General features: G+C 44.1%; 1 protein-coding gene across 4 annotated transcripts in view; it reads left to right on the top strand.

The window, feature by feature from the left end:
• LOC122217936 (core histone macro-H2A.1) overlaps nucleotides 1-22,986 on the top strand; it is a 79,751-nt gene that overhangs the window by 26,712 nt on the left and 30,053 nt on the right. For all 4 annotated transcript variants that reach the window (XM_042935674.1, XM_042935681.1, XM_042935657.1 and 1 more), the window contains exons 3-4: nucleotides 5,050-5,156; nucleotides 5,584-5,781. In XM_042935674.1, coding sequence (XP_042791608.1) covers nucleotides 5,050-5,156; nucleotides 5,584-5,781 — 305 coding nt within the window. The remainder of the gene's footprint in view (nucleotides 1-5,049; nucleotides 5,157-5,583; nucleotides 5,782-22,986) is intronic.

The following is a 22,986-nucleotide window of genomic DNA, read 5'->3' as shown; positions in this document are numbered from 1 at the left end:
TTGAAAGAAATACAATAAACTGATTGCTCGTCATGTTGTTGGCCTTGTAGCAAATATCTGTTTTCTCCTTGGGATTACGTGAGCATTTGCTTTCCTTTGATTTCTGGTTGTTATTTTCAATATTTCTTTTGTTAACGGAGATGCTTCAAACAGCTCTGGAGAAGCCCCTGAGTCTTCGCAAGGTTTGTGTTTAGAGTTTGGCTCAGCCTCCACACGTCACCTGTTAGCTGTTAGGAGTCTAATTCTGCAAGCCATGATTTCATCTCCCTAAAGGAAGATAGATGGAATGCTTCAATACAACAGATAGGGTTCAGTTCAAGATGTGTGTGTGGGGGGGTGGTGGGGGGCAGGGTGGGGAAAGACTAAGCCTTTGGTCTCTGGGTGAACTTGGAAAGTAGACCTGTCAGAGGTATTCACGTTCAGACAGCTGGTCTATAGCTGAAAAGGCTGCCAAATAATGCCATTATTCACGGCTGTGGGAATTTTGTCAAGTGGCCTTAAAGAGATCACGTTCCATGAGGCTGGGGGCTGGGGGGCCCAGGGGTGTCTGCAGTGCTTGCTGCTCTGAGTAGAGAATAAGGTCTCATTACTGGTCTGGGCCACTACAAATGATGGATCCAGTGCCTCACTACTTGCCAGAGACTGGCCCTGGCCAGGAGTGGGAGCCAGAGATGCTTGGGTGTTTTGTGAGTTAGATCTTAAAACAAACAAAAAGATCTCAAAACAAAAAAAATAGCTCAGAAGCCGGCCAGTGTTACTTGTCATTCAACATGTCCCCTTTACCCTTTACAGCATTTATCACTGGGAACCTTACCACACTTAGAGTCCTTTCCAAGGCTGACCCCAAACCAGTTGACCCTTTGGGCCCAAACCAGTTCATTGTTGGTCATTGGTAACAAAATTTTTCCCATCACTGGCCAGGAAGACATGGCTTGAGGGGGTGGAGAACCTGGTAAGGGGTCTGTTTTTTCTCTTCCTAACTGCTCTTGCCCAGTTTCCTCCTGTGGTTTCTTGCAGATTCCATTTGTATTGGTTACCGCCCACAGGGTTGTAGCTCCTAAAAGCAGCCTCCAAAGGAGGATCCAACCATGAAGCTCTGGACACCATAGAGAAAAGGACTTGTGTCTGTAGATCTGGTGCTTTCTGGATTGTCTTTCCCAGAATCCTTTTCTCTTAATGTAGGTAGGGGAAAAAAATTTTTTAGAGATGGACAAAACCTTCCAAAATACAAGATGAATCAAGTGTAGGAAACCATCTCTTGCAGGAAGGCATGGTTTCCATTCAGGTTAAGACAGAGCTGAAGCTGGCCCGGGACTACCCCTCCCCCTTGTTTGTGGGGGCATGAGCCCTTCCCACTGTGTATGTGGTGGGGGCCGTGGCAGGAACCTACATAACAGCTCTGAGCCTAAGGCTTCCGTGACCCTGCCCTTGCTGTCATTTGCAAAGACGGGATCAATTACTAGGAAGGAAACTGAATGAGGAAGTCTCCTTTGGTGGCATGTGCCCTGCCCCAGTTCCCCAGCAGCCAGCACCCACTCCCTCTGCAGAGCAGATGGGGACTGTTGCATAGGGCCGAGCAGCTGGCATTGCAGCCCTCTCCTCTCCGCCTGCGGCGGGCAGCCGTCTCCTGGCCAGGAAAGCCCCTTGTGATTGCTATTTCTGAAACTGGCCTGAGGACTACAGGGGGGGCATTTATGGAGACTTGGCCAGGGCTGAGTTCGTGTTCTGGGCTCCTGCCTTTGTTAGCTGTCAGATTCGGCCTCCGTCTTTCTTGGCTGCTGTGAACTGCCCCGGCTCTCTGCCTGCTGCGGTGCACGGCACGGTCGGGCGTGGAACAGGCTTCTCATAAAAGGTGTGTCTCAGAGGTGCTCTGTCTTGTGTGTCCCTTGACAAAGGAGTTGCTATGGTAACTACCCTCTGGAAAACATGCAGGAGTCAACTGCAAGTACGGCTCTTGCTCAACTAGCTGGAGTGTGAATATGTGCCCCTCTTTGTTCTCCCCACCTGCCACACCTCCTCTCCCTCCCCACAGGCTGAGCTGAGGGCCTGCCCTTTGGCAGTAGAGGGCTAGAGGGCAGGAGGGCCAGTCCTCTTGGCACTCGCAGATTGAATGCTGGATGGGGTTTGCTGCCAGAAAAGAGTTGGGGATTTTCCTGCTCCTTGGTGAAGGAGGCAGAGGAGTGACAGCCTGGCTCTTTCCAAGGAGCTACACTGCTCCTCATCCCACTCAACACACCTATCCCTCAGTGTCGCTTCCACGTGGATCCGTGCTGACTTAGCAGTAAGTGAGTGCAGGCCTTGCGATGGATGGCCCAAGTGTGGAAGCTCAGGCCATTAGAACCTTTAGCCACAAAGCAAGAGCGCAGCGGGCGGGGGCACAAACGCTGCTGGAAGCGAGGGGGAAATTCCTAGAGAATTCATCTCCAGATTGCTGTGCCACGGGTGCTACTCACAGTCCTTCCTGTACTTTAAATGCTTGTACATGCTGCCTGTCTCCTACCCAAATTAGCGGCCCAAACCCACCTTCTGAGTCTTTGCATCTGTCACCACCATCTTCACTGCACACAGGAAATGTTAAAGCAGTGCTGCCTAACCTAAGACCACAGCCCTTGCCCACAGTGGCCATGGTGCCTTCTCATGGGAGAGAGAGCCTTCCACTGACACTCTGGGGGCGGGAAGAGGAAACTGGCCACGTCCACGTGCCTGAGAAGCCATCCTTTCAATCCATTATGCCGGAGGACTTCCGGCTCTGTTGTGGGTCTCTACTGGAGGCCAGGTAAAGCATTCTTAGCACCTTATTGGGAAAAGGTTGTAATCCAACAGCCTCCTTGTGTGCATTCTGGCTCTGCAGATATGGATGGCCCCGTGTTTCCCTGTGGTGTCAGAAAGTGGGGGGGGGGGGGGGGGGGGGGGGGTGGCAAGGAGCTGAGGGGATGGCTGAGGCCAGGAAGAATGCCAGATGGCCTTCAGTTCTGTGGTGCCACCTGCTCCTCTCTGGCCTTCTTGCCACTTGGTCTCCGGCCAGAGATGGCCACAGTTCACTGTCTTCCCTCTGCCCTCACTCCTAGAGCCTGTGCTCACACCAGGTGAGGCTCCCACTTCAGCTCCTCACCAGCCATGGGCAGGACAGTAGTGTTACAGGTGTGCTGCCTCCTCGGTGAACACAGCAGGAAGAAGCCTGAGGTGGGCTCATTTCTGCATTCATGGCCTCTGGGGCCTGAGGCCACTGAGGCATCCCAAGCACCCTCTTCTCTTCTGCATTGGCCAAGATAGGCCCATCTGTGCTAGGCATAGGGACACTCCACCATGATCACTTACAGGGAGGCTTCAGTGAAATGGCTGGAGGGGCTGTCTCCCCCTGCACCTGCACTCAGGGCGCTGGGAAACAGTCCTGCTGAGACTAACGAGTCAGGGTGGGAAGTGGGCTGGTTCTCCTCCTGTCCTGGGCCCTCCCCGGGCCTCACTCTGGTGACTCTCAACTGTGAAATTCAACATGAGGGACACTGGCCTGGGAGCATCAGGTGGCCAGGGGCCTTGTGGTGCCTCCAGTGTTCGTGTGTGCTCACTGACGGGATTATGGAGTAAATGAAGTCCTGCCTTGGGTTCAGAGTGGAAACCTGTCCCAGGTGTGACTGGTTTTTCACTTCTACCAATATGAGAGTTTGTGTGAGTAGCCAAGCAATTTTTCAGCATTCTACACACACCATAGTTACTGCATTCGATTCAGCACTTGGCACTTGTGGATGTGTACCATGGAATATTGTAAACTTTAAAGACAGGACTTTCATGTAGCTAGAAGGTTTGCCCTACTTTGTAATGAGTCTCAGTTTTGCCTTTGCTGGAGACATCCAGTGTTGACACCGTGACCTGGAATACTAGGAAATCTTTAGTACCAGGAAGAGGTCAGGCTTGAGCCGGGCCCAGAGGACCACGGCATGGGCAGAATTGCAGACGTGGGGAGGGAAGTAAGATACATTTTGAGACAGTCTGGGTTAAGGAAATGAGGACACAGTGATGATGTTGACAGCCAGAGCATTGTGCTGCCAGGGAGAAAAACCCTCTTGCCAAAGGGCACTGGCTGTCCCCCGGGTTGGGTGCTGTGGCAGAGCTGTCACCCTGTCCAGTGAGAGCCTGCCCCGAAGGACTGGTCAGGGGACTTTGACTAACCACCAACCAGGGACCGAACTTCTAGCTTTCTAGCTGGTAACATTTTTTTTTTCAGTGTCAAGTGTACAGAATGCTGAAGGAGGGACGCTTGTGTCATACACCTAGATTTAACAGCACGTAGCGTATCCCCACGTTAGTTTTACTCCATGGCGTCTGTCAGAATTGTTTGAGAGACTAAATTGCAGACATCAAGATAGTTCACTCCCAAGTACTTGGGCAGGTATCTCCTACGAACAGTGTTCTCTACAGGGTACTGATGCTATGGCCACACCCCAGAAAATTAATAATCCTTTAGTATCTAATATCCAGTTGACATTCAGATCTCATTTTTTCTCTAGAATGACTATTACAACCTTTTTTTTTCTTGGCTTTGAGTGTGAATATGCAGTGTTGGACATTGCTTCGGTCAACAGATTTGCTCAGCCACCTCCCCCCACCATCCCGTGGACACATGCATGAGCCGTTGCTTATGGTGCTCGGTTGCCTCTCAGGGCCACACTCTGGCTCTGCAGGGTCGGTCCTGGTGACGTGTGGAGTGCCGACTGCGGGCAACCCATTCTGGGAAACAGGTTCACATGTCAGCTCCACCATTTATCACCAAGAGACCCTCAGCTCCTCCCTTCTCTCTAAGCCTCCGTGTTCGCATCTCCAAAACAAAGGAGATGGACCGGGGGCCTCCTGGCTCCGTTCGGTACCTCTGTGGCTTCGCTCAAAGTGTGGCCAGGCAGGACCCCTGCAGCTTCATACCTCAGGGCGCTGTTTGATGAGGCTGCTGCCTGTGCCCATTCACAGCACCATGAACTGTGGGGGGGATCAGGAGGATGCCCGGGACCCCCTGATGCTCTAACATGACCAGCTGCTCTACCCCTCTGCTCCCCACAGCTGAGATTCTGGAGCTGGCTGGCAACGCAGCAAGAGATAACAAGAAGGGGCGGGTTACCCCCCGGCACATCCTGCTGGCCGTGGCCAACGACGAAGAGCTAAATCAGGTATGGGGCTCTCCTCCACGTCCCGCACACCAGATGCTTGTGCAGGCAGTCACAGTGGCCGAGAGACGGAGGGAGGTTGGTGTATGGCTGGCTCTCAGAGGTTTGGGCTGCATTTTGGACTGTTAGCAGCTTCTCTGCCCCCATGGCAGTTCTTCCTCCAGGCTTTATTTGGGAGCAGTAGGGAATGAAACAAGGTATTTGGCTCTCCCTGGAGGAAAGATAGTGAAATTTCACCAGAGTGAGGGACCCTGAGGACTTATTCCCTGTATAGTGAGCCTGGGTCTCATCAGCATCCTTGTAGATCCCGTGGATGAAGGAGCTCTTCATCCCAACCCAAAGCAAGAATGTGAATGGGCAGGGCCGGCTTCTTGAAGGTCAGAGACAGGGTGGGCTGGCTCACCATCTGCTACTTTGATTTTCCTGCAAGCTGCTAAAAGGAGTCACCATAGCCAGTGGGGGAGTGTTACCAAACATCCATCCGGAGTTGCTAGCAAAGAAACGAGGATCCAAAGGGAAGTTGGAAGCCATCATCACACCACCCCCAGCCAAAAAGGCCAAGTCTCCATCCCAGAAGAAGCCCGTGTCTAAGAAAGCAGGAGGCAAGAAAGGGGCTCGGAAATCCAAGGTATGTGATTTGGCAGGAGTGGGCAGGTTGGGGCAGGTGCAAGCAGGTGAGGTCATGAGTGGCTCCTTTGTGCTGAGACTTATCCGAGGACTAAGGAGGAACATATGGGAGCTGCTTGCGGAGAGGCTAGTCCAGCTCAGGTGGGCAGAATTGGGGGACTGGATCCCGGTAGGCAAGGGGTGTGAGGAGGGTCTGAGGCAGATAGCCCCAGGCTGGAAGAGCCCATTCCTGGCCTGCCAGGGAGATGCTTCCACCTCTGGGAAGGGACCTGCATGTGCAGGAGCTTTCCTGTGCTAGGGGTGGCTGCCATGGGGTCCTACCCACAGGTACTGGCTGCCTCTCGGAACTGTCACTGTGTTACTGTGCCTGCGTGTCCTCCACTGTGCATCTTCCAGTAGGATGGTTCAGACAGTTGGCTCTGTAGGATGGTTGCCTTGTTAAGGAGAAAAATAGATGTGTTATTCAGGTGCCCCTACCAGACCCAGCCTACACCGAGCAGGTCCTAGGTGCTGGTCTTTTTGTGGTGAGTGAAGCCCTCTCATTAGTGTGACCTAATGTTTTCTTGGGTGGGGCAGGCCAGCTGATCCCCATGTTTGCTCCTCACTGCATGGAGCACAGCAGCCCACCCTCGGGAGGTCTGGGCCTGCAGGTGGTTGCTCTTACCTGTCTGAGTATCAGCAGGATCAAGGGCAGGTGCAACTGGAAGCAACTGGAACACGTGCTCCATGTTCCTCCCTCACCCTTCCCTACCTTTGAGCTGTTGTCAGAACCTCCGGGGCCAACAAACGAGGGACAGTGCAGTGAAAGCTCATCATCAGTAAAATGGAATGTAAGCTGCCCTGCCCTGGGCCCCCCCCTCAGGTGTGATCCTTCTGGTCTCCAGCCAGACGAGGAGGAATTCACCCCTGGCAGAAGGCGACCTGGCTGTTTTGTGAGACCCTCAGTAGTAGCTGGTGGAAATGCCTTGTGGGTCAGATGCAGTGTCAGCACGTTCTTCCGAGCAAAACCCAAGCCTCTTACCTGATGAGGTGGTGAGGACACCTTCCCAGGACAGGCTGCAGCAGCACTGACCCGGGGCTAGGCTCGGGGCCACACTCCCGGCACTCCTGAGCCAGTCCACAGAGCAGGCCCCAGGCTCCCAAGTTTGTGTCTATGCTGTTCGCTGGCCTTTGGTGGTTGAAGTTCTTGTACACCCTTCTGGGCGCAGACACATGATTCCCTGAAAACAAAATCTGAATTCCTCTTGCCACCAGGCCACCACCCTGCCCTACCCCACCCCACCTGACTGAGAATCACTCCCAGGTCTGTGAGAGAGAAACCTGTTCCTGAGGAGTGTCCTGTAGGTTGTTGCCAGGCGCTTGTGCTCCACCTAGTCCCGGGGGAGGCTCAGGACCAGGCGAGGATGTTGCAGAATGCTCTCTTACTCATGCTCACCAACTGTAAAATTAGCATATTGAACCGTTCTAGCATTTGCATTTGCTGGGAATAGTGGGGCAGGGAAGGCAGGGGAAAGGTGCATGGGCAAGCCTTTCTAAATGTTTGAGGATCAAGATGCCAGGTCCATCATCTCTTGAACATGGGCCTCAGGGAGCTGGTGCCCTTAATGCTTGGCTGAGCCTTCTTCTGGCTGTGGCCCTAGCCATGGCCCTTGTTAATGCAGGCCCACTGCTGGTTGGCGTCTGAGCAGCCTCTCTGATTCTGTGTCTCAGGCAACCCTGGGCTGAACCCCGCTCCCGTCACCCCACTACTTCCCCTATTAGTTCCTGCCTAATGACTTTCTGCCTTCCCACTTAAGCGAACACTAAGAATGCTGTGTCTTTCTTTTTGGACTTCAAATGAAGGGTGTGTGTGTGTGTGTGTGTGTGTGTGTTCAGCTCCTAGTAGCTATATTTGGAACTCAGTGTTTCTAATAACCATATGCCAATAATCACTCGAACATTCAGCTTTTCCCTTGATTACAAAAGCAGGAAGTCTGTTATGGTGGTCTGTTTTTCTTCCACACAATAAAACACATTGTCTGCTTACTGTACCAGTATTTGGCTAACATTAAACCCTGGGGGAAGCTGAAATTGGAACCGTGAACAGCTAATTTTCAAAACATTTGTTTAATGTAAATTGTGGTGTCAGCTCCCAGAAACAGCAGAAAACCTGCATCTCCAGGTTTAAGTGGAATGTTCTGAAAATAACCTTTCCAGAGACATGCAGAGAAAGCCTTCCTAACATGCTAAAGCACTTGGAGTAAAAGGGAGTTGGTATTTTTCAAGTGTCAACACGTGAATTCCAAATCATAATTTTCCCCCCAGTTCTATGTAATTGGAAGGTTTTGAGAGTCTCCAGTTGTGACAGCTGAGTCAGCTATTGTGGAAGCGGTTGGAGAAAGGTGCCAAAACCCACCGCAGCCAGGAGTCCAGGGCCCTGGTGGTGCCTTAGGGCTCCTCCTTCCTACTTGGGTGGCCTCAGCCAAGTCTGTGCCTCAGTTTACCCCCTCCCATGAAAGGAAGGGGTGCAATCCAGCCTTATGCTTCAATGACTGTGCCTATTTGCATCATGTTTCTGACGAGGTAATAGGTGTCAGAGTTGGGATGGCATGAAAGAGAGTGCTGTAAGAAGTCCCCCTCTCGCCACGGCCCCTCACTCCTCCCCAGAGCAGTCTCTGCAGTGAATTTTTATGGGCCTTTCAGAAAGTCTACGCATGGAAAAGCATATAGGCCCATACAGTCCTCCTCGTCATACCTGCCTTTGGATATAAATAAGTCCTGTTACCCAATGCTTTCGCAGGGTGGGGCAGTGCTTAAGGGCGCCTGCTCACTGGCTTTGTGGAGAAGGACGGGAAGGGTGTGCAGCACACGGGTTGGGTGCTGCTGTTACTGACTTGTTCTACAGCTCTGACTATACGGCTGGTTCTTTCTATTTCATGATGTGGTGCAAGTGGCCTCTACAGTGTGCAGTACCGTGTTAACCACGTCTCTGTGGATGAGCTTACAGCTGTCCCGAGCGTTCCGACAGACAGTGCTACAGTGACCATGATGGTTGATGGGTGTGTGTGCCCACGTACCCGTAGGATAAAGTCCCCAGTGTGAACTTGCTGAAGCAGACTGTTTTCCAATGGCTCTTGGTCACATCGAGAACATTTTGTGCCATTAAGAAATTCCAAAATCTGCCTTGTTCTTTTAACATTCAGTGCCAAAGTTGTCGAAAGAAGATGTGTTCATTCGATCAGTATTCACCCAGCCTGCACGTGCCCATTATTACTCTTGGGAGTGAGGGCACAGCAGTGAACAAAGGCCCTTGCCCTCCCCTGGTGCTCGGTGAGCTCTGCTCTGGTCTAGCAAGGAGAGGCAGAGTCATTCCAGAAGGGCTGTGGGTACATGCGGGTGCGGTGACAAAAATACAGCAGAGTGACAGCACGAGCGGTGTTACTTCACACAGGTGAGGCTTCTTTGGTAAGGTGACCCTTGAACAGAGACCTGAGAGGGTAAGGTGTCTGGGCCCTCAGGTGACTGGTAGGAGAGGTGACTGGCAGACGACCAGCAAGTAAGTGTGCCTGTCCCCCTCCCAGGGAGAACTCAACAGTACTTGGCATGTGAGGTTCCAACGTTTCCATAACATGCACACCTTTGGCAGTTGGAGAAGCCTAGGAATCCTTCCCAAGATAAGGTTTTCAAGGGCATAAATTGCTGAAGATTCAAAGGAAACCGTTTATGCTTAAATCTTCCAGGTTAACACCCCTTGTCAGAATGTTTACCGAGAGCCATAGGATAGTCTTTACGAGATCTCCAAGAAGATAGATAGTTGTTGCCAAAAATCTGTATAAAAAAATGCTCTCATCTAGGATTTTTCTTATTTTTTCCTTAAGTTTTTACTCAAATTCCAGTTAGTTAACCTACAGCGTCATATTAGTTTCAGCTGCACAATACAGTGATTCAGTCTCACGTAGGATTATTTAAACCTAAATCCACACTACCACCCTAACTGAACTCCACCCCCGTGTGGAAATCACCCTCTGGATCATGAAGATAGGCTTGCTCCTCGCTGCCTGGCAGAAATCCCAAGGTGATTTTGGGAGAGCACCTGTTTCTTTTTTGAGAAATAAATATTGAAACTGAAAATTGAGTGGTGAATGTTCGGGTTAGGGATGCCGAAGAAAGAGATTGGTTCTTTCGAGAAGCCGCCATCCTTGCAATTAAGAGGCCAATTTTGCTGGCCTTTTAATGAGCTTTCTAGCAGGTCAGACATCAGGGTGAAAGAGAGTGTGCACAGGGAATCCTGGATTGAGGATTTCACATAAGGCATTTTGGACCTCAGTCCTATGTGTTCTTAAAAAGGCCACTGACTCTGACTGATGAGGATTTGTGCCGTTCAGAACAAAACAGGGTGCAGGTACAATACATGGGGGCTTTGAGATTTGTAGAACAATACAAACTTCTCCAAAATCAACATTTCAGAGATTGACAAAGAGTATTGCTTGCTAGCGTTTCCGCTTCGGGCCAGGATCTGAAAAGAATCTACCACTATCACCATTTCTTAAAAGAAAATGGCATTTTAATCCGAGAGGCTGGGAAGGGAAATAGTCCCTGACTACAGGCTTTATGTAAAAGTTCATGAAACAATTACTAATGATTTGAATGTAGTGATATCTCACGAGGGGCACCTGAGTGCGACTACCCTGTCTTGGGTTGGGAACCTTGCGCGGAAGAGACAGCCATTTGCCAGGTATAGAGGCTGGAGAGAACCGGGGAGGAAAGGCCCGTCCTGTACAGACAGGGTTTGGCAGCCTTCTCTCAAGGCCAGTGGCTTATCAGGAGTTCTCTCACCTTAGACTCCTTTTCCCCACAAGGAATTGAAGGCAGAGGGAAGTCCAGCAGTTTTCTCAAGGTTACATCACTAGTAGAACCAGAAATGAAATGCAGAATTTCAGAGCCCAAACATAGTGTCATTTGTATGACCTTTGACCGTGGACCACTTACTTTTCCTTGGCAAAAGCCCCTCTGTTCTGTTGGTGGAGGGCTGAATGCCTTCTGTTGTAGGTGAGTGGGGCAACAGCTTAAAAAGTTTTTTTAATACCACATTCTGGGCTCATCGTGAATATATTTGTGCCTTTGCAATATATACCCTGCTTACAATTTCCCCCTCTCGTTCTCTATTGCACTGTTTTCCAGTTTTATTGAGCTGTGCTTGGCGTGCAGCACTACACGTATTCAAGGTATATAGCATAAGGACCTCGCTTAAATACATCATGAAGTGATTATCACACTAAGTTTAGATGACCTCCCTTATCTCATAGAGATACAAAAAAAAGTGTTTTTCTTTATGATGAGAACCCTTAGGACTGACTGTCAACAACTTTCACATATGCCATACAGCAGTGTTAACTAGTTGTCCGGCCGAACCTTACATCCCCTGTACTTATCTCCTCACTGGAAGTCTGTACCTTTTGGGGGAGTATTTTAAAAAAGCAGTGTAGTTGCCCTACAATGTGAAATTAGTTTCGGGCCCTTAACACAGTGATGGGTCTTCTCTGTATGTTTTTACTGCTTTCACCGCACGTGTAGCTGTCATCTGTCCCTGTGCAGCATCGTTACGGTAGCGTTGATTTTATCCTCCGTGCTGGACCTTTTACCCGTGTGACTTCTTCCCTCCATAACTGGAAGCCTGCACCTACTACTGCCCTTCACCCATTTGCCCTTCCCATCCAACCCCCTCCCCTCTGGCAACCATGAGTTCTCTGTATTTATGATTCTGTTTCTGCTTTTTGTTTACTTATCTCTTTTGCTTTTTAGATTGCACAAGTAAGCGAAATCTTGGTATTTATCTTTCTCTGACTTATCTCACTTAGCATAACGCTCTCTAGGTCCGTCTGTATTGTTGCAAATGGCAAGATCTCATTCTTTGATATGACTAATATTCTTTTGTATGTGAATGTGTATTAAATGTGTATGTGCCACTTCTTTATCCATTCATCTATTGATACTCACTTGGGCTGCTTCTCTCTACTCATTATTGCGAATAATACTGCAGTAAACATAGGGGTGCGTGTCTCTTGTCAAATTAGTGTTTTCGTTTTCTTTGGGTCAATAGCCAGTAGTGGAATTGTTGGATCACATGGCAACTGTATTTTCTTGTTTTGCATAGTGGCTGCACCATTCTGTAATCCCACCAGGGCTTCTTTTTTCTCCATATCTTCACCCACAGTTGTTATTTCTTGTCCTTTTGATTTTAGCTATTTTCATAGGTGTGAAGTGATACCTCATTGTGGTTTTGCTTTGCGTTTTCCCTGACGATTAATGATGTTGAGCATCTTTTTATGTATCTGTTAGCCATCTGTATGTCCTCTTTGGAAAAATGTCTATTCATGTTCTCAGCCTTTTTTTTTTTTTTTTTAATGTTTTAATTTCAGAGGGAAAGACAGAGCATGAGTGGGGGAGGGGCAGAGAGAGAGGGAGACACAGAATCTGAAACAGGCTCCAGGCTCTGAGCCGTCAGCACAGAGCCCGATATGGGGCTCAAACTCAGAAACCGTGAGATCATGACCTGAGTCGAAATTGGATGCTTAACTGACTGAGCCACCCAGGTGCCTCTCTCTGCCTGTTTTTTATTGGATTATTATTTTGGTGTTGAGTTGTATAAGTTCTTTATATATTTTAGATATTAATACCTTATTAGGTATATCATGGCAAATATCATTTGCTATTTAGTAGTCTGCCTTTTCATTTTCTTATTTTTTTAATATTTATTTTTGAGAGAGAGAGACAGAGAGACAAAGCACGAGCAGGGGAGGGGCAGAGAGAGACAGAGGGAGACACAGAATCCGAAGCCGGCTCCAGCTCCAAGAAACTGTGAGATCATGACCTGAGCTGAAGTAGGATGCTTAACTGACTGAGCCACCCAGGAGCACCCCCCTCGCCACCACCGTTTTCATTTTCTTGAAGGTTTCCTTAGCTGTGCGGAAGCTTTTTAGTTTGATGTAGTCCCAATAGTTTATTTTTGCTTTTGTTTCCCTTGTGTGGGGAGACATATCTACATAAATGTTGCTAAGGTCAATATCAGAGAAATTACTGCCTATGTTTTCTTCTGTTTTTATGGCTTATTGTCTCACATTTGGGTCTTTAATCCCTTTTGAGCTTATTTTTGTGTGTGGTATGAGAAAGTGGTCCAGTATTTTTCTTCTGCATGTAGCTGTCCAGTTTCCTCCCACCCTTTGTTGAAGAGACTGTCTTTTCCCATTGTATATTCTTGCCTTTGTTGTAGATTAATTGACCATATAAGCATGGGTTTATTTCTCGATTCTGTTCTGTTGATCTGTGTGTCTGTTTTTTGTGTCAGTACCGTACTGTTTTGATTGCTACAGCTTTTGGAGTGTATCTTGAAATCTGTGACTGTGATATCTCCAGTTTTGTTCTTCTTTCTCAAGGTTGCTTTGGCTGTTTGGGGTCTTTTGTGGTTCTATACAAATGTTGGTTTTACTTGTTCTACTTCTGTGGAAAATGTGTTAGGGATTGTGTTGAGTCTGTAGATTGCTTTGGGTAGTATGGACATATTAACAATATTATTCCATTCCGTGCTGGTGGAATATCTTTTCATTTGTTTGTGTTGTCTTCAATTTCTTGATAGTTTTCAGGGCACTGGTTTTTGACTGCCTGGGTTAAGTGTATTCCTAGGTATTTTATTCTTTTTTGTGCAGTTGTAAATGGGATTGTTTTCTTAATTTCTCTTTCTGCTCTTTCATTTTTAGTGTATACACACCAATTACTGTGTATTAACTTTATATCCTGCAACTGTACTGAATTCATCGATTACTTCTAGTAGCTTTTTGATGGAGTCTTTAGGGTTTTCTATGTATGGTATCACTTCATCTGCATAGAGTGACCCTTTAACTTCTTTACCAATTTGCATCCCTTTTATTTTTGTTTTTCTTTTTTGATTGCTGGGGCTAGGACTTCCAGTACTATGTTGAATAAAAATGGTGAGAGTGGGCATCCTTGTCTTGTTCCTGATAGAGGAAAAGCTCTCACTTTTTCACCAGTGAGTGTATGATGTTTGCTGTTTTTCATATATGGCCTTTATTATGTTGAAGTATATTCCCTCTAAACCTACTTTATTGAGTTTTTATCATGAAGGGATGTTGAATTGTGTCACATGCTTTTTCTGTATCTGTTGAGATGATCATGTGATTTTTATCTTTTATTGTGTTGATGGTGGTACGTCATGTTGATTAATTTGCTAATACCGAACCATCCTGCATCCTTAGACTAAAAATCCCACTTGATTATGGTGAATGATCCTTTTAATGTATTCTTGCATTGAATGCAGTTTGCTAATACTTTGTTGAGGATTTTTCATCTGTGTTCATCAAGGATATTGGATCTGGAGCCCTGGGACCCTGCTCTCATCCACCCATGCTACCAAGGTATAGGGGAAATGTAAACCATGGCACTCATCAGCCCCTCTGACGTGAAAAGAGTTCCAGCAGCTTCCCTGTCACTTGGTGGAGTTATAGTGCTGGATCTTTTATATACTAGCTGCTCTTTTTACAATATTTATTTATTTTTGAGAGAGAGAGAGAGAGAGAAAGAATGTGCACGAGCAGAAGAGGGCCACAGGATCTAGATCTTTTATATACTAGCCACTCTTTTTTTTAAGTTTATTTATTTTGAGAGATTTTATCTATCAGGAACAAGACAAGGATGCCCACTCTCACCATTTTTATTCAACATAGTACTGGAAGTCCTAGCCCCAGCAATCAAAAAAGAAAAACAAAAATAAAAGGGATGCAAATTGGTAAAGAAGTTAAAGGGTCACTCTATGCAGATGAAGTGATACCATACATAGAAAACCCTAAAGACTCCATCAAAAAGCTACTAGAAGTAATCGATGAATTCAGTACAGTTGCAGGATATAAAGTTAATACACAGAGAGACAGAGAGAGAGAGAGAGAGAGAGAGAGAGAACGAACGAACCAGAGGGCGAGGGGCAGAGAGAGAAGAGAGAGACAATCCCAAGCAGACTGCACACTGTCAATGCATAGAGCCTGACGCAGGTCTCGGAGTCATGAGCCATGAGATCATGACTTGAGCCGAAGTCGGACTCTTAACCAACTGAGCCATCCAAGCACCCCTACTAGCTGCTGTTTTAAATCGAGGCTTTTTTTCCTGTGCCTAAGGCTAACAAATTTGCTCCCAGTCCCTCAGTATCTCCTTCCCTACTGCACTTCGCAGCAGCGGGTGGGGGGTTCCCTTCATCACTGTGTCTCTTTCCTTCTGTTATTTTCTGTGTGGTCTCTTTATCTTTGTTGTACGAAAGCTGTTCAGTCAGCCTTCAATTCTTCAGAAGGAATTGCTCTATCAGTAGCTGGAGGTTGGGTGTGTCTATGGCGGAGGTGAGGGTCAGGGTCTTCCCATGTCATACTTTTGGACTGGAACTCTAGTTGAAAGTTTGAGCCTTTTGACCACTGACATCCAGTTCTCCCACAAATATATAACTATAAATAAAAAATTAGGTACAGACACTTAGGTGGAATCTGAGCGAGGTAAGGGACCTTTTTAATCTCCATAGTACATTTAACTCCATTAGGGTGTAGTTTTTTTTCTTTATTTTTGTCTTTTTTTTTTAACTTTTTTTTTTTTTTTTTTTAATTTATTTTTGGGACAGAGAGAGAGACAGAGCATGAACGGGGGAGGGGCAGAGAGAGAGGGAGACACAGAATTGGAAACAGGCTCCAGGCTCCGAGCCATCAGCCCAGAGCCTGACGCGGGGCTCGAACTCACGGACCGCGAGATCGTGACCTGGCTGAAGTCGGACGCTTAACCGACTGCGCCACCCAGGCGCCCTCTTTATTTTTGTCTTAACATTGCGTTTGATTCATTTAGGTTATTGTTTGTAGCATATAGCACCGAGTCTGTGCGTTGCATGGCTGGAATTTACCACCACGTGGTTATCCATTCTGCTCTTGAGAGATTTAAGTTGTTTGCAATTTGAGGCTCCTACCAATATTCCTGCTATGAAAGTACATGCCTTTTGGTGCACACATGTTGTATTGTCTTGGGAGTATACTTTTAAGTGGAATTGTGGTATCATAGGGTATTCATATGTTCAGCTTTAGTAGAGAGTGCCAAATAGTTTTCCCGAGTGGTGGTGAAAGTGAGCATTCCCATTGCAGCAAATGGGGATTCCAGTTCTACATTCTTGCCAAGGCAGGCTGTTTTGAGAGTTAAATTTTAGCCAGTCTGATGGCTGTGCATTGTCTTCATGACCATTTAGCTTTCGCATATGCTGAAACAAATTTTGGCCCTTTGGATAGTTCCTTTTGTGCTAGTGTTTTAGGCAGTTTGAAAAATGTGGATTATCTATCTCTTTTAAATGCCTTACAGTACATATTTATTATGGATATGAATTCTTTTTTTATTGAGATATAATTGGCATTTAATATCATATTAATATCAGGTGTACAACATGATGATTTGATATTTGTATATATTGCAAATGATCACTACAGTAAGTCCAGTTAACATCTGTCACCATATGTAATTATCAAGTTTTTTTTCTTAGGAGAGCTTCTCAAGTCGGCTTTGTTAGCAACTTCCAAATATGCAGTACGGTATTAAAAACTATAGCCACCGTGCGGTGTATTACATCCCCGTGACTTTGGTTTTTTTATCACTGGAAGTCTGTACCTCTTGACAAGCTTCACCCATTTCACCCCCCCCCCCCCCCACCTCTGTCAACCATCGGTCTGTTCTCTGTATTTGTAAACTCGGATTTTTTTTTCTTTTTTTGCGATTCCACACATAAGTGAGAACATAGAGTTACTTGTCTTTCTCTGTCTTGATTTATTTCGCTTAGTATAATGCCCTCCAGGTCACATCCTTCTTTTTCAGTGATAACACTCTATTTTGTATATGTGTGTATATATAAAATACATGAGGAGATAATGTATAATAGGATACATAACATATCTAATAGGACGTACTATATGTAAGGACATATATATCAGGATATAAAATATGTTAGTATATATAATATATAAGTATCTTTATCAAATTTTCACATTGTCTTTAGCCATGTTTTCATTGATGGATACTCAGGTTATTTTCATTACTTGGCTATTATACATAATGCTGCAGTAACCCTGCAGGTGCACATATATTCTTGAGTTGGTATTTTTTCTTTAGAAGTAAAAATTGTTGGATCATATGGTAGTTCTATTTAATTTTCTGAGGAACCTCCATAATGTTTCCCATGGTGGCTGCACCAATTTACATTTCAAACCACAGTGCACAAGGAACTCCCCTTTCTCCATGTCCTTACCAGCACTTAACTATTTCTTATATTTTGATAATAGCCTAACACGTGTGAGGTGATAGATACCTCACTGTGGATTGGATTTGCATGTATCTGGTGTGAGTTATATTGAGCACCTTTTCACATACTTGTTGGCTGTCTGTATGTCTTCTTTGGAAGAGTGTGTATTCAGATTCTCTGACCACTTTTTTTTTTAAGTTTTTACTTAAATTCCAGTTATTTAACATACAGTGTAATAATATCAGTTTCAGGGGAACAATTAGTAATTTAACACTTCCATACAATACCCAGTGCTCATCATGACATGAGCACTCCTTTTTCCCCATCACCCATTTAGCCCATCCCCCCCCCCCCCCCCCCACCATTCCCCCTCTGGTAACCATCAATTTGTTCTCTACAGTTAATAGACTATCTCTTGGTTTGCCTGTCTGTTTTTTTCCCTTTGCTCATTTGTTTAGTTTCTTAAATTCCACAGATGAGTGAAATCATACGGTATCTGTCTTTCTCTGACTTATTTTGCTTAGCATAACATTTTCTAGCTCCCTCCACATCATTGCAAATGGCAAGATTTCATTGTTTTTGATGGTTGAGTAACATTCCACTGTGAACATATACCACATCTTCTTCATCCGTTTGTCACTGGATACTTGGGCTGTTTCCATAATTTGGTTATTGTAGATAATGCTGCTATAAATATCGGAGTGCATGTGTCCCTTTAAATTAGTATTTTTGTGTTTTTTTGGATAATAGGGTAGTTCCATTTTTAACTTTTTGAGGAACCCCCAAACTGTTTTCCACAGTGGCTGCACCAGTTTGCATTCCAGTCAACATAGCAAGAGGGTTCCCTTTCTCCACACCCTCACCAACACCTGTTGTTTCTTGTGTTGTTGATTTTAGCTATTCTGACAGGTGCAAGGTTATATGTCATTGTAGTTTTGATTTGCGTTTCCCTGATGATGAGTGATCATGAGCAGCTTTTCATGTGTCTTTTGGCCATCTGGATATTTTCTTTGGAAAAATGTCTATTCATGTCTTCTGCCTAGTTTTTAATTGGATTTTTCATTTTGGGGTGTTGAGTTTTGTAAGTTCTTTATATATTTTGGATACTAATCCTTTTTGAGATAGGACGTTTGCAAATACCCCATTCTGTAGATTGTCTTTTAGTTTTGTTGATTGTTCCCTTCCCAGCACAGAAGCTTTTTGTTTTGCTGCAGTCCCAGCAGTTTATTTTTGCTTTTCTTTCCCTTGCCTCAGGAGACATAGCTGGAAAGAAGTTGCTGCAGCTGATGTCAAAGAAGTTACTGCCTCTGTTCTCTTCGAGGCTCTTTATGGTTTCAGGTCTCACAGTTAGGTCTCTGACCACTTTTTAATAAAAAAAAATTCTTTTTCTTTTGCTATTAAATTGTATGAGTTCTTTATATATTTTGGATATTAACCCCTTATCAGATACAGATTTTCCTTGACTTATGATGGGGTTGTGTCATGATAAAACTATTGTAAGTTGAAAATATCATTAGGTTGAAAGTGCATTTAATACACATAATTACCATACTTCATAGCTTTAGCCCAGCCTACTGTAAACGTGCTCAGAACACTTATTAGCCGACAGTTGGACAAAATCATTTAACCCAAAGCCTATTTTATAATAAAGTGTTGAATATTTCATGTAACTTATTGAATACTGTACTGAAAGTGAAAAACAGAATGGTTCTATGGGTACAGAATGTTTGCGTAAGTCTGTCAATCACTTACCATCATGACTGTGTGACTGACTGGGTGCTGTGGCTACATGTTGATGTCCAACATCACGAGAGAGTATAGTGCTGCACATTGCTATCCTGGGGAAAAATATCAAAATTTAAAATTAAAAGTATACTTTCTACTGAATGCATATAGCTTTTGCACCATTGGAAAGCAGAAAAATTCAAAGTCAGGGCCTGTCTGTATATGATTTGCAAATAATTTCTCTGAAGGTGGCCTTTTCATTTTGTTGATGGTTCCTTTGCTCTGCAGAATCTTTTTAGTTTGGTGTAGTCCCATTTTTTATTTTGCTTTCATTGCCTTTGCTTATGATATCATATACTAAACATCATTGCCAAGAGCATTAACAACGAGCTTACCATCTGTTTTCTAGGAGTTTCTTGGTTTCTGGACTTGCATTCTAGTCTTTAATCCATTTTGAGTTAATTTTTGTGTATTATGTAAAATGGCGGTACAGTTTCATCCTTTTGCACATGGCTATCCTATTTTCCCAACATTGTTTAATTGCAGTGACTGTCCTTTCCCCGTTGTATAGTCTTGGCTCTTATGTCATGAATTCATAATGTATATGTGGGTTTATTTCTGGGCTCTCCATTCTGTTTCACTGGTCTGTGTGTCTGTTTTCGTGTTGATACCATACTGTTTTGATTACACTTGTATCTCATAGCTTTGTAATATAATTTGAAGTCAGGGAGCATGATGACTTCTGTTTTCTTCTCCTTTGTCAAGATGGCTTTGGCTTTTGGAGTCTTTTGTGATTTCATGTAAATCTTAATATTGTTTGTTCTGTTTCCATAAGAAATGCAATTGGAATTTTGATACAGATTGCATTGAATCTGTAGATTGCTTTGGGTAGTATTAACATTTTAACAATATTAATCCTTTCAATCCATGAGCACAGAATATTCTTCCATTTATTTGTGTCTGGTTCAATTTCTTTAATTAATGTACTAGAGTTTTGAGGATATAGTTTTTTGCCTTTTTGGTTAAATTTATTTGTAAATATTTTATTTTTTGATGCAACTGTAAATGGGATTATTTTCTTAATATCTGTTTATGATAATTGTTATTAGCATATACAGATGCAACAGATTTCTGTATATTAATCTGGTGTCATGAAACTTTATTGAATCCATTTATTCTAAGTTTTTAAATGTATACTTATTTTTGAGAGAGATAGAATGTGAGCAGGAGAGAGGCAAAGAGAGAGAGACACACACACAGAATCTCAAGCAGGCTCTGTGCTCTGAGCTGTCAGCACAGAACCTGATGCGGGGCTCGAACTCACGACCCGTGAGATCATGACCTGAGCCGAAGTCAGATGCTTAACTGACTGAGCCACCAGGTGCCTCTATTCTAACAGGTTTTTGATGGAGTCTTTTGGGTTTTCTATATATAATATCATGCTATTTGCAGACAGAGACAGTTTTACTTCTTTCTGAATTGGATGCCTTTTCTTTTCCTTGCCTAATTGCTCTGGCTAGGACTTCTAATATAGTATTAGAATAAAATACATATATATATTATATATATATATATGTATATATATATATATATATACACACACACATACATACTGTGTATATATATACACATATACACTATATGTATAGTATATATATACACATATACATATACACATATATAGTATGTGTGTGTGTATATGTATATATTTATATATATTCTAATATATATTGGAATAAAAGTGGCAACAATGGGTATTGTTATCTTGTTCCTGATCTTAGAGGAAAAGCTTTCAGCTTTTCACTAATGAATATGAAGTTAGCTGTGGGCTTGACATTTATGGCTTTTGATATGTTGAGCTATGTTCCTTCTATACCCAGTTTGTTGAGATTTTTTTATCATAAATGGATGTTGAATTTTGTCAAAGGCTTGTTCTGCATTTGTTTAGGTGATCATAGGTTTGTGGGGGTTTTTTTTACCCTTCATTTGTTAATGTGGTGTATCACTTTGATGGATTTGTGGGATATTGAACCACCCTTACATCCCCCACAATAAATCCCACTTGATCATGGTATATGATCCTTTTAACGCATTGTCAAATTCATTTGTTAGTATTTTGTTGAGTGGCTTGCATCTGTGTTCATCAGGGATATTGGCTTGTAATTTACTTTTCTTATGGCATCTTTGTCTGGTTTTGGTATCAGGGTAGTGCTGGCCTTATAAAATGAGTTTGGAAATGTCCTCTTATATTTTGGAAGTTTTAGAAGGATTGGTATTCATTCTTCTTTAAATGTTCATTAGAATTGGGGCGCCTGGATGGCGCAGTCGGTTAAGCGTCCGACTTCAGCCAGGTCACGATCTCGCGGTCTGTGAGTTCGAGCCCCGCGTCAGGCTCTGGGCTGATGGCTCGGAGCCTGGAGCCTGTTTCCGATTCTGTGTCTCCCTCTCTCTCTGCGCCTCCCCCGTTCATGCTCTGTCTCTCTCTGTCCCAAAAATAAATAAAAAACGTTGAAAAAAAAAAAAATTTAAATGTTCATTAGAATTAACCATTGAAACCTGGTCCTGGACTTCTGTTGGTTGGTTGTGAGGTTTTCGATGACTGATGCTGTATACCTTTACTAGTAATCGGACTGTTGAGATTTTTATTTCTTCATGATTCATTGTTGGTAGTCTGTGTGTTTCTAGGAATTGGTCCATTTCTTCTAGGTTGTCCAATTTTTTTGGCATATAATTGTTCATAGTCATCTCTTAAAATCCTTTGTATTTATGTGGTATCAGTTGTAACATCTCTTTTATTTTTGATTTATTTATTTGACTCCTCTGGGTTTTTTCTTAGTCTAGCCAAAGGTTTGTCAGTTTTGTTTATCTTTTCAGAGGACTAGCTCTTAGGTTAATTTATCTTTTCTATTTTTGTCTATGTGTTGCTGCGCTGATCTGTATTATTTCCTTCTTTCTACTAATTTGGGGCTTCATTTGTTCCTTTTTCTTTTTTCTGGTTTCCTTTGGTGTAAGATTATATTGTTTGAGCTTTCTCTTGTTTTGTTTTGTTTTGTTTTTAAACTTTATTGTTTATTTATTTTTGAGACAGAGAGAGACAGAGCATGAGCAGGGAAGGGGCAGAGAGAGAGGGAGACACATAATGTGAAGCAGGCTCTGGGGTCCAAGCTGTCAGCACAGAGCCCGACGCAGGGCTCGAACTCACAAACCGCGAGATCATGACCTGAGCCAAAGTCAGACGCTTTACCGACTGAGCCACCCGGGCGCCTCTCTCTTGTTTGTTTGAAGCAGCCTGTGTTGCTATACACTTTTCCTCTTAGAACTGCTTTTGTTGCATCTCGTAAGTTTTGGCATGTTGTATTTCCGTTTCCCTTTGTCTCAAGGTATCTTTTTATTTCTCTTTTGATTTCTTCTTGACCCGCTGGTTGTTGAGTAGTGTGTAGTTTAATCTCCACATATTTGAATCTTTCATTTTTTTTTTATTTGTAATTGACTTCTAGTTTCTTGGCACTGTGATCAGAAAAGATGATTGATACAATTTCAGTCTTCTCAAATCTATTAAGATGTGTTTTGTGTCCTAAAATATGATCTTTACCACAGAATGTTCTATGTGCATTTGAGAGGAATGTGTATTCTGTTACTTTTGGGCGGAATGTTCTGAATATATCTATTAAGTCCACCTGGTCTAATGTGTCATTGATTTTTCTGTCTGGTTGATCTATCTATTGATGAAAATGGAGGTATAATGTCCCCTATTATTATTGTATTGCTTTCTACTTCTGACTTTAGGTTTCTTAGTGTTTGCTTGATATATTTATGTGCTCTTGGATTGGGTGCATAAATGTTTACAGAATTTATGAAATATATACAAATATCTTCTGGTAGGATTGACACATTTATCATGTAATAGCCTTCATTATCTGTTATTGTAGTCTTTTTTTTAAAGAATATTTTACCTGATACATGTACAGGTACCCCAGCCTCCTTTTGGTTTCTAGTTACATGAAAAATATTTTTCCATCATTTCACTTTCAGTCTGTCTTGTCCTTGTGAAGTAAGCCTCTTGGAGGCACCATATAGATGAGTCTTGTGGGTTTTTTTTTTTTTTTTATGTTTGTTTATTTTTGAGGGAGAGAGAGAGAGTGTGAGCAGGGAAGGGGCAGACAGAGGGAGACACACAGAATC

This window comes from Panthera leo, chromosome A1, assembly GCF_018350215.1.
Source record: "Panthera leo isolate Ple1 chromosome A1, P.leo_Ple1_pat1.1, whole genome shotgun sequence".
NCBI classification, from domain to species: Eukaryota; Metazoa; Chordata; class Mammalia; order Carnivora; family Felidae; genus Panthera; species Panthera leo.
The sequence above is the reverse complement of the archived record's forward strand: the minus strand, read 5'-3'. Positions and strand labels throughout refer to the sequence as shown.